General features: G+C 38.0%; 1 protein-coding gene across 1 annotated transcript in view; it reads right to left on the bottom strand.

Moving 5' to 3' along the window:
* Positions 1 to 15,205, bottom strand: part of TENM3 (teneurin transmembrane protein 3) — a 1,686,859-nt gene that overhangs the window by 111,358 nt on the left and 1,560,296 nt on the right. The window contains exons 18-22 of the mRNA XM_045017713.1: positions 13,349 to 13,559; positions 12,735 to 12,836; positions 12,361 to 12,555; positions 10,726 to 10,926; positions 7,222 to 7,407 (exon numbers count right to left, since the gene is read on the bottom strand). Coding sequence (XP_044873648.1) covers positions 7,222 to 7,407; positions 10,726 to 10,926; positions 12,361 to 12,555; positions 12,735 to 12,836; positions 13,349 to 13,559 — 895 coding nt within the window. The remainder of the gene's footprint in view (positions 1 to 7,221; positions 7,408 to 10,725; positions 10,927 to 12,360; positions 12,556 to 12,734; positions 12,837 to 13,348; positions 13,560 to 15,205) is intronic.

The raw sequence follows: 15,205 nt of genomic DNA, 5'->3' as shown, positions 1-15,205 counted from the left end.
AATAGAAATCATGCATATAAATTAATCTTTGATCTATTTTCCTGTTAGTCGAGTAACCAAAAGAATAGGGTCAGTATTAAGAGTAGTTTTGTTTACTTTACATATTGGTTCTTACATATCACAATACCCCCTACTCTTTTAAAATTATCTAAGAAAAACAGATTTAAATTAAATAATTGGAAACACGAATTATTTCAAGGTAAAAATGCCAACATAAGTGAGAATACAATCCCTGATAGATTTCCTGGCTGATCCTTCCAATTTAGCATTACTAAAATTCTTGATAACCTTGCTAATGCTTTGCACAGTTTAAGACATTAGAAAACCCAAATATATTTTATATCTATTAATTTGTGAAAAACTATTAGTGTGAAAAATTGTGCTGGAGGAAAGCACTAAAAGCTCTGGGCTCATAATTTATTTGAAACAAATACCACTCTTGCTATACTGCTTATCAAAGATAACAAGATCTAGTGCATCAGACCAATATCTGTCCATACTGCTAATGCTTTTGATTTTTTTTCATATTGTTTAACAACTAACTCCCCAGCTGTGTGTATTTCATTTGCAATTTTCCAATCTTTGGTATCCTAAACCCCAGAGCCACCCTGGTGTTTAATAGAGGTATGCTGAGCAGTGCATGTCTAAGTTTTGTCTGAACAAACAAAGCATGTCTTTGTGATCATTAATGATCTTGCTTCCCAATGTACTAAAGAATGAGAATAAAAACAAATAGCTTGTATTTTGTAGCTTAAAAGAATTAGGAATTCCCCTAGGCCAAATTTCCATGTGAATTGCCTGAATGTACATGAAAATCAATGTAACTCAATAAACAACCTGATGTTTAACATATTATTAGAAGAGAATTCCACAAAGGACTACCTTCTTTAAAATCAGAGAGATGGGTTTTTTGGCCATTTAATATGTGCCAACTTGAAGAATGCAACCAGAAATAAAACATTTAGAGACAAACAGAAGTTCTCAGTAGAAGCTTGGAATATTCTTCACTTTACTGTCTCAAACGCTTCTCATGATTTATGTAAAATCATAGCTCTTTAGATAGTCAGATAGGTTATTGAATTGGACAGCTCAGTTAATGCCTTTACCTACTTAAGGCTCCATTCATGCCTTTATGATTAATATGCACATATCTCTCCCATCATTTGGATCTAGTGTGGACACGACAGATGCAAAATATTGAGTGGATATACCTGTCCACATAATGATGGGAATTTGTGCGTGTGAACTTTGGGTGGCATTTGGCTAGTTGTGTATATATGTCGATTTCTAAAGTATGTACAGTAGAACCCCATTTATCCGACCCTCCATTATCTGGCTCTCCGTATTAACTGCACAGCCACTAAGCACAGGTCCAGAAGCCTGAGATCTCTCCTGTGGCTGCTAGAAGGTGCTGCAGCCTCGCATTTTTCCAGTCTCTGGATTATCTGACATTTTAATTATTGGATCTGGCCCCAGTCCGAATTAGATCTGATAAACTGGGTTCCGGTGTATTATCCTAGTATCTAGATGCTGAATAGCATATGAAATCGTGAGTAAAGGGATTTCCTACTTTTTCAATAAATAAGGGAACATGTAAGACTTCCACATACACAATGCAGACTACCTAAGTATTTGGCCACCAAGGGCAAGTTGTGCCAGTAAATGGTATAAAAATGTTTGGTTTTATAGGCAAAGGATGGCAATGGAAGTACTGTGTACGCAGATATCACTTGTGCTTTGAAATCTGTTACTTTGGTGGCTATATTGTTATATAAGCTAGAGGGGCTGGGACAAGGGCTCATTGGCTCTTTGCACGCCAGGCTGAGGAAGAATCAATTCCCATTCCACAATGGCTATGCCTATGCTATGAGCTAGGTGTGTGAGTCCTCTGCTCATATCAATATACATGAGGTAACTCAAAGAGAGCTAGTGCAAGTATAAATAGCATTGTAGACATGGTAGCATGGGCACCAGCTGCAGAGACACAGCTGAGCTACGCCAAGTTTGTGCCCACCATTTTTTAGATGTGTTTATACTTGGCATCGCTCAGCTATGCCTCCACTGCCACCACGACTACACTGCTATCATTTATACTTGCGCTAGCTCTCATCGAGCTATGGTGAGTATCTGTACACGGGCAGGAGAATCATGCCCCTAGCTCACAATGTAGACAAAGCCCAAGACAGAGCTACGGTTGGTTAAGAGCAAGAAAAGGACCTGATTTATCTGTAATAATGGGGTCTCGAAGAGAACATCTCTAAGAAAAACATATGTATCAGTGTGGAATATGATCCTGTGGTTCATTACTAGTCTTAGCAGGGCCGCCCAGAGGGGGGGCAAGTGGGGCAATTTGCCCCAGGCCCCGGGCCCTGCAGTGGCCCCCATGAGAATATAGTATTCTATAGTATTGCAACTTTTCTTATGGAAGGGGCCCCCGAAATTGCTTTGCCCAAGGCCCCCTGAATCCCCTGGGCGGCCCTGAGTCTTAGAGACCATAAAAGCAACACAAACAAATCAAACATTAACCAAAGGTGGGATTTTCCTGACAACAGCAACCACACAATAATTTATTTATTGAAAAAGACAGACCTGCTTGCCCAGTGCTGAAGAAAAACCTGTTTGTGCCTAATATGTTGGAAATATTGTTCAAGAACAGTTCATCTCTGTACAACTATAACCCAGGTAATGCAGCCCAGGTCAGTGAGACCAACAGTAGAGTGATCTGCTGAGTAACTTCTGTTTGGCAAGTTAAAGCTACCTAAGGAAAGGCTTTATCTTACACTCCCATTTTTTCCTAAGATTAATTGTTTTTAAAAAGAGAAGTAGCTCTCCTCCTACCTCTCTAATCACTTCTTTAGCATGTGCTTTGGTGGATCCTCCTCATCCCCTCTCCAACTTGCTGGAAGGGTTTCACAGGACTCTGTCCTTGTTGCCTTTCTCTTCTCTCTCTACACCTTATTTGTGGGTAATCTAATCTGCAAACACAAATTCAACTACTATCTTTCTGCTGACAACTCCAGACCTCCCTCCCCATTCTTCACCTGTTTCCTTCTGTCCAAACTAAAATCTCAGCCTGTCTCTCTGACATCTCCTCATGGATGTCTAGCAGTCAACAAAAACTGAACCTGTCTATGAAAAAGAGCTCTTAATCAGGCTCCCGCAGAAATCTCCCTCTGGTCTTTTTTAATCATGTGGACAAGACCACCATCCTGTCACTTAGGCCCACAACCTGTGTGTCCTCTTCAACCTGGATCACGTTGTAGGTTCTCACTACCAGCCTATGTCTAAATCTTGTTGACTCATTCTGCATAACAGCTCTAAGATATGGCTTTCCTCTCACCTAAAAACCCTAACAAGTCTTGTCCAAGCTCTCATCATCTTGCATCTCAATTAATGCAATATTTTGCATCCTTTTGTCTGGCCTTGAATAATGCAATCTTGCCTCAGTTATATCCATTAAGAGTTATTCACCAAAGATCATTTTCCAGGCCCATCAATTTAACCATCTCACCCCTCTTGCAGCCCTTCACTGGATTGCCCTTCTCTGTTGCATTAAACATAAGCTGCTCATCTTCATTTTCAAGGCCCTCAGTAGCCTATCTCCATCTTGCCTATCATCTCTTATTCATTATCGAGATGCCAACTCCCACCTACGTTCAGTCCATGATGTCTGCCTCCATCAGGAAATTATTAAATTTTCAAACAAGCAAGCACCTTTGTGCTCCATGCTACCCTCCCTGCTTGGGAAAAGCTTCCAATAAACATCTGCAAAGTGACTTCATCATCCTCTTTCGAAATCTCCTTAAAACTCTCCTTTGCCACGATGCCTATGAAAACCTTGACAACAGTTATCCCACAGGTGGGATTAGACTACTGCCTATCAAACTGAAAAATATTCATAGACTCATAGATTATAAAGCCAGAAGGGACCATTGTGATAATCTAATCTGACCTTCTGTATAACGCAGGCCCAATAGGACTTCCCTCAATTAATTCCTGCTTTAAATAACTCTTATATTTTAGAAAAACAACCAATCTTGATTTAACATTTTCCTGTGATGGATAATCCACCACGACCCTTGGTAAATTGTTCCAATGGTTAATTACCCTCACTCTTAAAAATGCTCACCTTAATTCTTGTCTGAATTTGTCTAGCTTCAACTTCCAGCCACTGGATCTTATTATACCTTTGTCTGCTAGACTGAAGAGCCCTTTATGATCAAATTTCTGTTTCCTATGTTTTCCAGTGTTGTTGTAGTCATGGTGTTTATCGCTCTAGAACATTCCCATACCACCATCAATTTCCTGGACACCATGATCAATTTAAACAATGGAACCCTACTGACAGTATATTCAAGAAATCCCATGAATCATCACACTTCCCTCCACAGATCCAACAGTCACACCAGACATACCAAGAAACCTGTTATCTACAGCCAGTCACCCGGATACAACAGAATATGCTCTGAAGAGGAAGTGTGGGATACTCACTTAAAACTACCTTCACTAAACAAGGACACTTTACCAAAGAACTACTGTAGATTGGAGCAGGCTACCCAGATATTGCAGGAGACCTCTGCTTCAATACAGAAAAAAACCCCACTGACTGCATACCCTTCGGTGTCACTACCATCCCACACTAAAATCCATATGGAATATCATCCAACAATTACAACCCACATCTGATGGGGACCACATCCTGAAAGAAATCTTCCCTGAACCCTCTCTTCTGGCCTTCAAACAATGCCTCAACCTCACCAAGCTCATCAGAATCAAGCTCCCCATAGACCAGGATACACTAACTCAAAGTGGCACCAGACCCTACCATAACAACAGATGTAAAAACCTACAGACATATCTCCACTACTACGATGACCAATACCCCCACAACACACCTTTCAAGATTCATGGGTCCTACAGACATTTATCACAACATGTGGCATACCATATCCAGTGCATCGAATGCCCCAACAATTACGTTGGTGAAACCAGACAATCACTACATTCTCAAATGAACTCACACCAAAAAATGATAAAAAGACAAAAACATTGCATCACTTATGGGCAAACATTTTTCACTAAGCAATCACTCCATATCTGACCTCTCAGACTTCCATCTTTTTTTGTTCTGTGTTTGTTCTGTGTAGCACAATGGGGTCCTGGTCCATGACTTAGGGCTCCTAAGTGCTATGGTAATACAAGTAAATAATAGTATCACTTGCTTTTCTGTGACAACATTTCTTCCCCTTTTTCTAATTCCTCTGCCCTTTTTGGTATATGTACGCACAAATCCCCACATTTACTCACTGCCCACAGATGCCTGTCAAATTCTGTGCAATTGGAAAAGTATACATCCAAAGGCAAAATGTGGCCTTTGGTAAGTTTCTGGAGAGACACATTAATTAAATTCTGGGAAAGAGAATGATCTTTCATATAATTTGAAGGAAAGGGTCACACACTCTGCTTTTGTCTATGTTATATGGAATATACAGGGTGTAAATAATTCAATGATAAAAGCACAGGAGTTAAGAACATAAGAAAGGCCATACTGGGTCAGACCAAAGGTCTATCCAGCCCAGTATCCTGTCTACCGACAGTGGCCAATGCCAGGTGCCCCAGAGGGAGTGAACCTAACACGTAATCATCAAGTGATCTCTCGCCTGCCATCCATCTCCACTCTCTGACAAACAGAAGCTAGGGACACCATTCCTTACCCATCCTGGCTAATAACCATTAATGGACTTAACCTCCATGAATTTATCTAGTTCTCTTTTAAACCCTGTTACAGTCCTAGCCTTCACAACCTCCTCAGGCAAGGAGTTCTACAGGTTGACTGTGTGCTGTGTGAAGAACTTCCTTTTATTTGTTTTAAACCTTCTGCCCATTAATTTCATTTGGTGGCCCCTAGTTCTTATATTATGGGAACAAGTAAATAACTTTTCCTTATTCACTTTCTCCACACCACTCATGATTTTATATACCTCTATCATACCCCCCTTCGTCTCCTGTTTTCCAAGCTGAAAAGTCCTAGCCTCTTTAATCTCTCCTCATATGGGACCCGTTCCAAACCCCTAATCATTTTAGTTGCCCTTTTCTGAACTTTTTTGAGATGAGGAGACCACATCCGTATGCAGTATTCAAGATGTGGGCGTACTGTGGATTTATATAAGGGCAATAAGATATTTTCCATCTTATTCTCTATCCCCTTTTTAATGATTCCTAACATCCTATTTGCTTTTTTGACTGCCACTGCATGCTGCGTGGACGTCTTCAGAGAACTATCCACGATGACTCCAAGATCTCTTTCTCGATTAGTTGTAGCTAAATTAGCCCCATCATATTGTATGTATAGTTGGGGTTATTTTTTCTAATGTGCATTACTTTATGTTTATCCACATTAAATTTCATTTGCCATTTTGTTGCCCAATCACTTAGTTTTGTGAGATCTTTTTGAAGTTCTTCACAGTCTGCTTTGGTCTTAACTATCTTGAGCAGTTTAGTATCATCTGCAAACTTTGCCACCTCACTGTTTACCCCTTTCTCCAGACCATTTATGAATAAGTTGAATAAGATTGGTTTCTAAAGGATAGAACATTTTTGATTAGGGAAACATACAGAGATTAATGAAGACTGCTTCTTTTGAATTTGTCATTTCAAAGTGCTTTGAAATGTAATGTTATTTGCTTAGCAAATATCTTATACAACTGTAAAGTAGAAATTCATTATGTCAACAAAAAGGATAATTGGGGGGGGAGGCAGTTAGATCTCTTTATCACCTTGGTAAGTGTTTTTTTTGGGGGGGGCTCAGGTTAGAGTAAGCTTCTTAGGCTTTCTTCTCAGTAAAGGGGGAAAAAAGGTAGCATAGTAACATCTTTTGGAAAACTATCACATAAAAATAAAAAAAGCATACGTCAGAAGACTTACTTACATATTTTTTAAATCTGTAAGCTTCTCCTCTACAGGAGGCAGCTACAGGAAATGACTGAAAGTGAAATTCTTGCACCTCCCATTTGTGGCAAACAAGCTGTAAAGGATTGATGAGCCATTATATAATCATTTCCTTTCTTAAAACATTAATTCCTTTACACAGCCTGACAGGTGCAAATATTCTGTTTGAAGAAACAAGCTTCAAAGTGTTACATTTCTGATGCACAAAAGACCAGGAATTCTAGCTTTTTGAGTTTTGTATTGAAGACTGATATTAAAGCACAGCTAGCCTACCAATAGTACAGTGCTCTCCATTCCATCCCTGGCTACATTCACACTTCCCATCTTTACAGGTTCCATGTTCAGCACAGCGAGGGTGGCAGGCTCTTTGATTGCAGGCTGGTCCAGTCCAACCTTCTTCACAACGACATGTTCCACCCATGCAAACACCATGAGACCCACAGTCCACAGAACAGATTTCTGTATTCAAAAGGAGGGATGGGAGAAAAAGAGAAAGAATGAGAGGAGAACGCACATTAATTAGCAGAGTTACATTTTAATTCAACATATGAAGGAGAAAAGCAAAATCTTTGAAAATTAAATCAAAGGAATTTACAGCTAAAAGCATTTTCAGGTAGGACCCAAGAGAATATGGAATATGGAATTTTATCTCTGCTAATGCTTAATTAGTTACCCAGTAGACTTAGTAATGCCTAAAAGTCCACAGCTCTTCTGTCAGTTAGCTCTGAGTAATTTCCAATTATATTTTTTGCGAGCACATATTTCTTAAGAGTTACCTTTTGTAGCTTAGATTATATGCATTTAAACCCATTAGAATTTACTGCATAGTTTTAGTGACTAAATGTACCACATACCTTACAGGTCATTTACATTATAGGCAAAAATCTACAATTGAACAAAAGTTCAATTTAGCAAAGGGGCTTTTTTCCTTGCCCCCAGGTTTCTTTCAAATTTGAAATGTGCCATCTCTGACATATTTTTTCATTAAAAAGAATCAGCCTCAGTGAGACACATTAGTGCATTGCTGACATACTGCCATGTCTGTTAAATATAAGATTTTTTTTTAACTTTCTGTAAATTTATAGCAATGACAGCTTTAGGCAGTCTGGTTTAAAAACAGAAAGACTATTAAAAATAAATCAACAAAAGCATTCAACTTGTCACCTACACTAACAGGGTTTTATAACTAGTAGAATAATTGAAAAGAACATTAAGTCCTAAGTTATTCATAGGCCAAACAATATATCTTACATCTCAAAACTAATACAAGATGATAATTCAGGTTGTTATAGTTTGCATTTATCTTTTTTCTTTATTCAGTCAGTCTTTGGAAAACTTCATTTGTGTGAAGCTGACTACAGAAAAAAAAAGCCTGAGGGATGGTTTTTAGTCTCTTAGAATACAGTTAGTCACAATCATATGCTGGTTCATAAGATTATTATATTTAGTTTGGGATTCCTTGTAAAAGACAGCAAACCACCCTAATAGGAAAGAACTGAAATTATTTTTGACTGCAATAAAAGGAGAGCTCATAAAAGAGGCTGAAAGGTTTTACATATGGGCTTTGTTTCCAGTTTTTCATTCAGTAGTATTTTCCCCCCAGTAGATTATAATTCTCTGCCTCAAAGTGCTATAAAACATTCCACACAGCATCAAGTTGTGATGGCACTTCTTATGAACAATAGTGCAGAATGTTTACTGGGCAAGAGAGCTGGGGTGTTTTTCCCACACAACATTTTCTATCTACTTTGAATTACATTTTTGATTAAAAGATCTGAGATGGTCTGATTAACTTCAGAGTCACAGAACATCAACCCAGCTGCAGGAGAGGGAGAGGTTTATTTCAGAGGTTCCCTCTTTTCTCTTCAATCTAATCAATTTTTCATTAGGGTGAAGGTGTTTATCAGCTTTGAGCACACTAGCTTTGAGCAAGGTGTGTCAATCTTTGTAATGAACTTATTAATTAGAGTTAATTTAATTGAAGTGGAATTGAAGGGCTAATTAATGGACAAACTGCTGATGAAGATAGAGGAAAGCTCTGTTGATTTCAACCCTGTAAGCCGTCTGATGGATAACTCATTCTTCTCCCTTTAGCAGCTTAACAAAATGTTTCTTTATGAGTAAGATTTACTTATTTATTGACTTTAAATATCTGAAGGTCATTTTGTACAACTTCAGTAGGGGTTCTTTATGTTTTATTGCACAAACTAGTTAATATTTCATAAGTCTGAAGTAACTGAAATATCTGAATATACATGAAACAGAATACTTTTATACATTTGAACTATCAACTACTTTTTGAAACATGAGCACAGACAGTGAATTACTAGAAATAACATGTAGTGTGTAAAGATGGATGCCATCAGAAGATGTGTACAATCCCTATTTTCTTTGAACCATATAGCAGACTTTCCACAAACAGTCATATTTATAAGAACCTAAGCACATGGGTGCCATACCAGATGAGCTCAGAAAGCTTTCTGTGCACTGTAGACATTCAAAAACAAAATTAGCAGAATAGAATATTAGGAACCTCAGGAGGTCATTTAATCCAACCCCCTGTTCAAAGCAGGACAAATCCCCAGATTTTTACCCCAGTTCCCCAAATGGCCCCCTCAAGGATTGAGCTCACAATACTGGGTTTAGCAGGCCAATGCTCAAACCACCGAGCTATCCCTCCCCCCTTTAGAGGACAACACCTTTTCTTTAGAGGTACAAATATTACTTTAGTATCTGCGAATACATATGCATACACAAAGTAAATGCCTAAATCTGAAAGTAATATGGAACATTAAATATGGGAAAATACTCCCCTTCTACAGTTTTCTCACTCTGTTGCCTACCTATACCTGAGCTACCAATGACTTTCAAGGACTGTTGATCAATATCATAGATATCAGACACAAACTGTATTTCAAAATGGCAGTTATTTACAGAGAATTGATTAAATATCATTTATAACTTGATATAAAACCACTACTCCTCAAGTAGGCCACGTGTTCAAGTGTTATTAAGAGCATCAATTACTTTGTTAGATTATTACGCTTTTTTTGGCAAAACGCATCTGACAGTTAGAAATTATCCAGATTTTAAATATGTCGCTACAAAATGAGCACTGGTAATTTTTCCCAGAATTTGGCACAAAAAGGTTGCTCTCAGACTGAGACTAAAATTCAGATTCTGATATAAATTATAGTAATTCCATATTTTAATCTGAATTTATACCAATGTATCTAAGATAAGCAACTGGCCTTAAATGTGCTAAGTTTTGGCCTTGAAGAAAGCCTTATCTGTTAGAACTGTTGGCCCATTCATGTAGTCCTTATTCAAGCAAAATTTCCATTAACTTCAGTTGGAGTTTTGCCTGAACAAGAACTACAGGATTGGCCCCTCCAAGGAGCTAAAAATAGATTTTTCAAATGGAAATATTTCTGGATGCGTCATTAACACAGTTCTAAATATGTAGATGAATATCTCAGCATAGATCCTAAAATCAGAAGGTACATATAACATTTTGTTCTTTTCTTTGAACCACCAGAAAAAAATGCCTTCAAATGCCTGAGTGAAGAAACTGTTTGATTTTCAAATATTTACACATGGTCATTTGTTCTGAATGTTTCACTCATGATTTATGGCCTAATCTTGCTCCCACTACAGTCTATAGAAAGACTTAGCTTCAATGGCAGCTGGATCAGGTTCTTACACAATAATGCAAGATTATGTATTAATTTAAAATATATTAGAGTTTTACACATAGGGAATGTTTTTAATCCTTACCATTTGAGCAATCTGCACCTGTCCAATTAGGGTCACAAGTGCAGGTACCACTTTCTTGAAGGTACGTCCCATGACCAGAGCACTGGTCTGGACACATTGTCTTCAGTATTTCACAGTTGCTACCACCCCATCCTGGATTACAGTGGCACTCTCCATGGATACACACACCATGACTGGAACAGGCTGGGTCTAAGCAATCAGCTGGAGAGAAAAAAAAAGATAATCTTTAATATGTTATTATTAACAATTACAATAGCAACAATTATCATCCAGTGATTTTAAGCACTTTCTGAATTAATTAAAAAACTCCTGTGAGGTAAACAGTACTACATTCATTTAACAACAATCAGTAAACTGAGATACGAGGCGATGAGGCAAATCACAATGTTATGTAATGAGTCAGTGGAAGAACAGAGAGTAGAACTCATGAGTCCTAAGGTGGCTCCTAGCCCGCCTACTTTAATCACAAGATAACAAGCACTATCTGATCAAATAAATAAAAAAAAAACAATATATAACTAAGAGAGAGCAACTTCTAATCCATTTTTGCTAGCAGATTGGTAATTTTCTTTGTAGTACATTAGATCATCAAAAGTAATTGTAAGGATCCATGTACATATGTGTAACTGGTTTAATGACATCCTGGGGATAACAGACATAAACCTCAAAGTCATTGATGTAACTGAGACTCTTGCAAGGATTTGTAATTTTCCTGAATAACACCAAGATTCACTTGAGTTTTCAGGCTATTGCTCTCTGTTCTCCTAATCACAGAGTAACAAAATCTTGTATTCTCTATAACAAGCAGTATCAACTGACCTAATCCACTACTACTAAGTTCTGACAGCTGTATAGGACCCTCAACCTGTTTGAGAAATAAATGAGTTGGGTATTCTCTATCCTTCTTAATTCACTTTAATGTGCTTTAGATGACGAGATTTAATTTGACTCAATAAAACTTTACACTTGTAGGGTCAATGGTCTGAAAATTTAATTCCAGAGACTTAATTGCATTACTTTGTATGTAGAGATCAATAAAATCTATTTGATTGAGGAAGGGAAATGGTGCTTTTTCCTCCTAAAAAAATAAATAGAAAATGAACTCCATTTTACAGCACACCAGAATGAATACACACACATCTCTAAAATACCAAAAAAAATTGCATAATTTTTCAATGTGATGCATTTGAATCAGCATTTTCAACTGTAAGTCTTTATAAAAATGTTGGTGGGAAAGACCATATGCAATAGAGTAACAATTTCTTCTACAATGTGAAAAAAATCACTATGTCTTTCTGTGTTCTAACAATCATCTTTTCATGTGTTTCCCTCTTAGCTGATGTCAGACAGATAAAATAAATCTATTTTTAATATGCTGAAATTATTAGACAAAACCTGTTCAATGCAAAATATCTAGCAAACAGGATATTTTAGTATGCTTGATATAAGGTGAACAATTTGCCAGCACATGGCTTTACTAGGCCAGATTTTCATTTGGTGCAAATTGACATGGCTCCAGTGAAATCAACAGTGCTGTGCTGACTTATACCAGCTGAAACATCTGACCCACTATGTTGTAACTTGACATTTTAGAAACATTACTGTAGATGCTTGGGTAAATATTTACTTATTTACCTTCTTCACAGTTTTCTCCTTTGTACCCAGAGTTGCATACACAAGAGCCCATGATACAGATCCCACGGCCCCCACATTGAGGATCAATACACTGGGTGGTAGGCACATCACACTCTGTACCCTTCCAACCGCTGAAACAGAGACAGCGCCCTTTGGAATACTGCCCGTTGCCACTACACAATACTGGGCAGGCTGCTGTGAAATAAAACATGACAGAAGAATTAACAAAACTCTTTTCAATCAAGCTTTGGGAAAAAAGAAGAACATGTATGTAACAAGTTGCATGCCAGTTTCTTTTCCTTGGTAGATTAGTAATGACTTGTCTTTATGCAGTTTATTTATTTTAACTTAAGAAAAGAATTCGGTTCAGATACCTCTTGAACAATCAGGGCCCAGAAATCCAGGAAAACAATGGCATGATCCAGAAACACACTCTCCGTTTCCATGGCAATTTCGGGGGCATTCCACTACAGACTCTGAAAGAAAGAGTAAGAAAAAAAATTCATAGAGACTCCCACCATAGTACTAAACTAGAACAGAAGGTGTCTATCATCTAATTCTAAACCACTAGTGACTGACAGCAAATTAAGGTACTTGCAGAAGCATGTATGTCACTTTGTTTAGTGATTGTAAGAAGGTAAATAGTGGCTAATTTCTTGTAATTAATGCTTGTGGTATCCTATTATATTCTGTTATAACAAGAAGCTCAAGATTTAAACAGTAAAATGATAGTTACTTTATGCTCATAATACAGCCATTTCAAAAAAGCATCTTCCTTTGTGAACTATACATTATGGGAGGCTTTCATACTTCAATTACTAAACAATTAAAATACATTTCTATATATTTTGTTATGTAATGAAGAAAACATAATAAATTCAACATTCATGAAAACAACCCAGAGTATTTAATTCTGAAAACTCATCTCTATTTTTAACAGAATGCTTAGATTGCAGCTTTTGGTGAAAACTTTGAAGATTGTGCTTACCTATAACAATGGTATTAAAAGACACCTGCTCTGCATTTTTCCCATCATTATAAAAAGCCAGATGCCAGATTCCAGAATCCAAATACTGGATAAAACCAGCCTCATGGAGATTGATAGACCTTGTCTGTCGGCCTGCTCTCTCTGACTCAAGCAGGTTGCGCTGTTCTCTTGCGATCAATCTGCTACCATCGAGGAGTTCCACAAAGTCATACTACAAGGGAGGAATGTGCAAAGGGTTTATTATTCACTTATTGCTCTTTTTAGTTACCATTTTCATAAATTTTTCTATAATATAGCCGTTATGAAATGTGCCAGCACCAGAGACTGCAGTTCCATATTCCTTCACAGAACAAATAGTACAGAGAGTGGCAGTGCAAGCTTCCCCACAATATCATGTAATATGCTTTCAGTTTGACCTGGAGAGATCCCTTCTAGAACAGAGGAGATAAGATCTCAGACTATGTCTACATGGCCCCACAGTTCGACTATGGGGGTGTGAACTGAAGCATGCACTAGCATGTGGCATTGTAACTCCCCCAGGGGGATGCTTGCTGGCATGAACTAAACCAGTGGTTCTCAAACTTTTGTACTGGTGACTCCTTTCACACAGCAAGCCTCTGAGTGTGAACCCCCCCAATAAATTAAAAACTCATTTTTTATATTTAGCACTATTATAAATGCTGGAGGCAAAGCGGGGTTTGGAGTGGAGGCTGACTGCTCAGGACCCACCATGTAATAATCTTGCAACCCCCTGAGGGATCCCGACCTCCAGTTTGAGAATCCCTGAACTAAAGGACTATGTTAATGCAAATGAAGTACCTTTTAGTACAACTGCAGCATCCACATTGGGGAAGTACAGCGCAACATGCTAGTGTGTGCTACAGGTCTCACCCCACTATAGTCCAAACTGCAGAGCTATGTAGACAAGCCTTCAGTGTTTGTCCGTTCTTTCACCTCTCTTGCTGAGATTTCTAAGGAGAATTCCAAGTAATGCCAATTGTCATGGTGGTGCTTTCTTCTGATATTGACACCTGACCACCAATTCATTTAACATTAATTTGCAGAACAAAAGTCAGACGAGGTTAGTTTGTAGTCACAATCTGAAGATGTGAGCTGGCCATCTGCAGGTGAAAGACTCATTCCATATTGACTGTGCCATATAAATTAACTAATAAGAATATCCCACCCCAATCCATTACCCTTTGCTTCTTCTTTTCTTTCACAATCCAAGGTAAGTTCTCTGTTGGTGTAATCCCACTGACTTCAATAGAGATACTACAGCAGAAAATATGGCCTTACATTTCTTTTGTACAAAGTAAACCAAATACCAAATGCAAAGTATAACAGGTTAAAAATGCAGAAAGCAGTGACAGAAAATACTGTAGTTCAGATTAAAACTCTCTTCAAAAGCTATCACAACATTTTATAATTTGTTTTATTAATATCAACAACTACATTTGGAGGGTGGGGTGGAAAAACATAACATCTGAGTTGCCACAAGTACAGGAGACAAAGAGGTTTATCATCTTAAATCCACATATAAGACTCTATCCACAAAATGCCTGTTAGCACTAATGGTAGCTGTTTGGATTGTGAGTTCAATCCTTGAGGGGGCCACTTAGGGATCTGGGGCAAAATCAGTATTTGGTCCTGCTAATGAAGGGAGGAGGCTGGACTCGATGACCCTTTGGGGTCCTTTCCAGTTTTATGAGATAGGTATAACTCCATATATTTGGTCAACTCTGCACATTCAGAGGAGAAACCCTGGGTCAGATCTTCAGCTGGTGTAAATTGGTATAGCTCCATCTAGTCAATGGACCTACACTGAAAGTTTATACTACCTGAGGATCTGGCACC

This window comes from Mauremys mutica, chromosome 5 (genome assembly GCF_020497125.1).
Source record: "Mauremys mutica isolate MM-2020 ecotype Southern chromosome 5, ASM2049712v1, whole genome shotgun sequence".
NCBI classification, from domain to species: Eukaryota; Metazoa; Chordata; order Testudines; family Geoemydidae; genus Mauremys; species Mauremys mutica.
The sequence above is the reverse complement of the archived record's forward strand: the minus strand, read 5'-3'. Positions and strand labels throughout refer to the sequence as shown.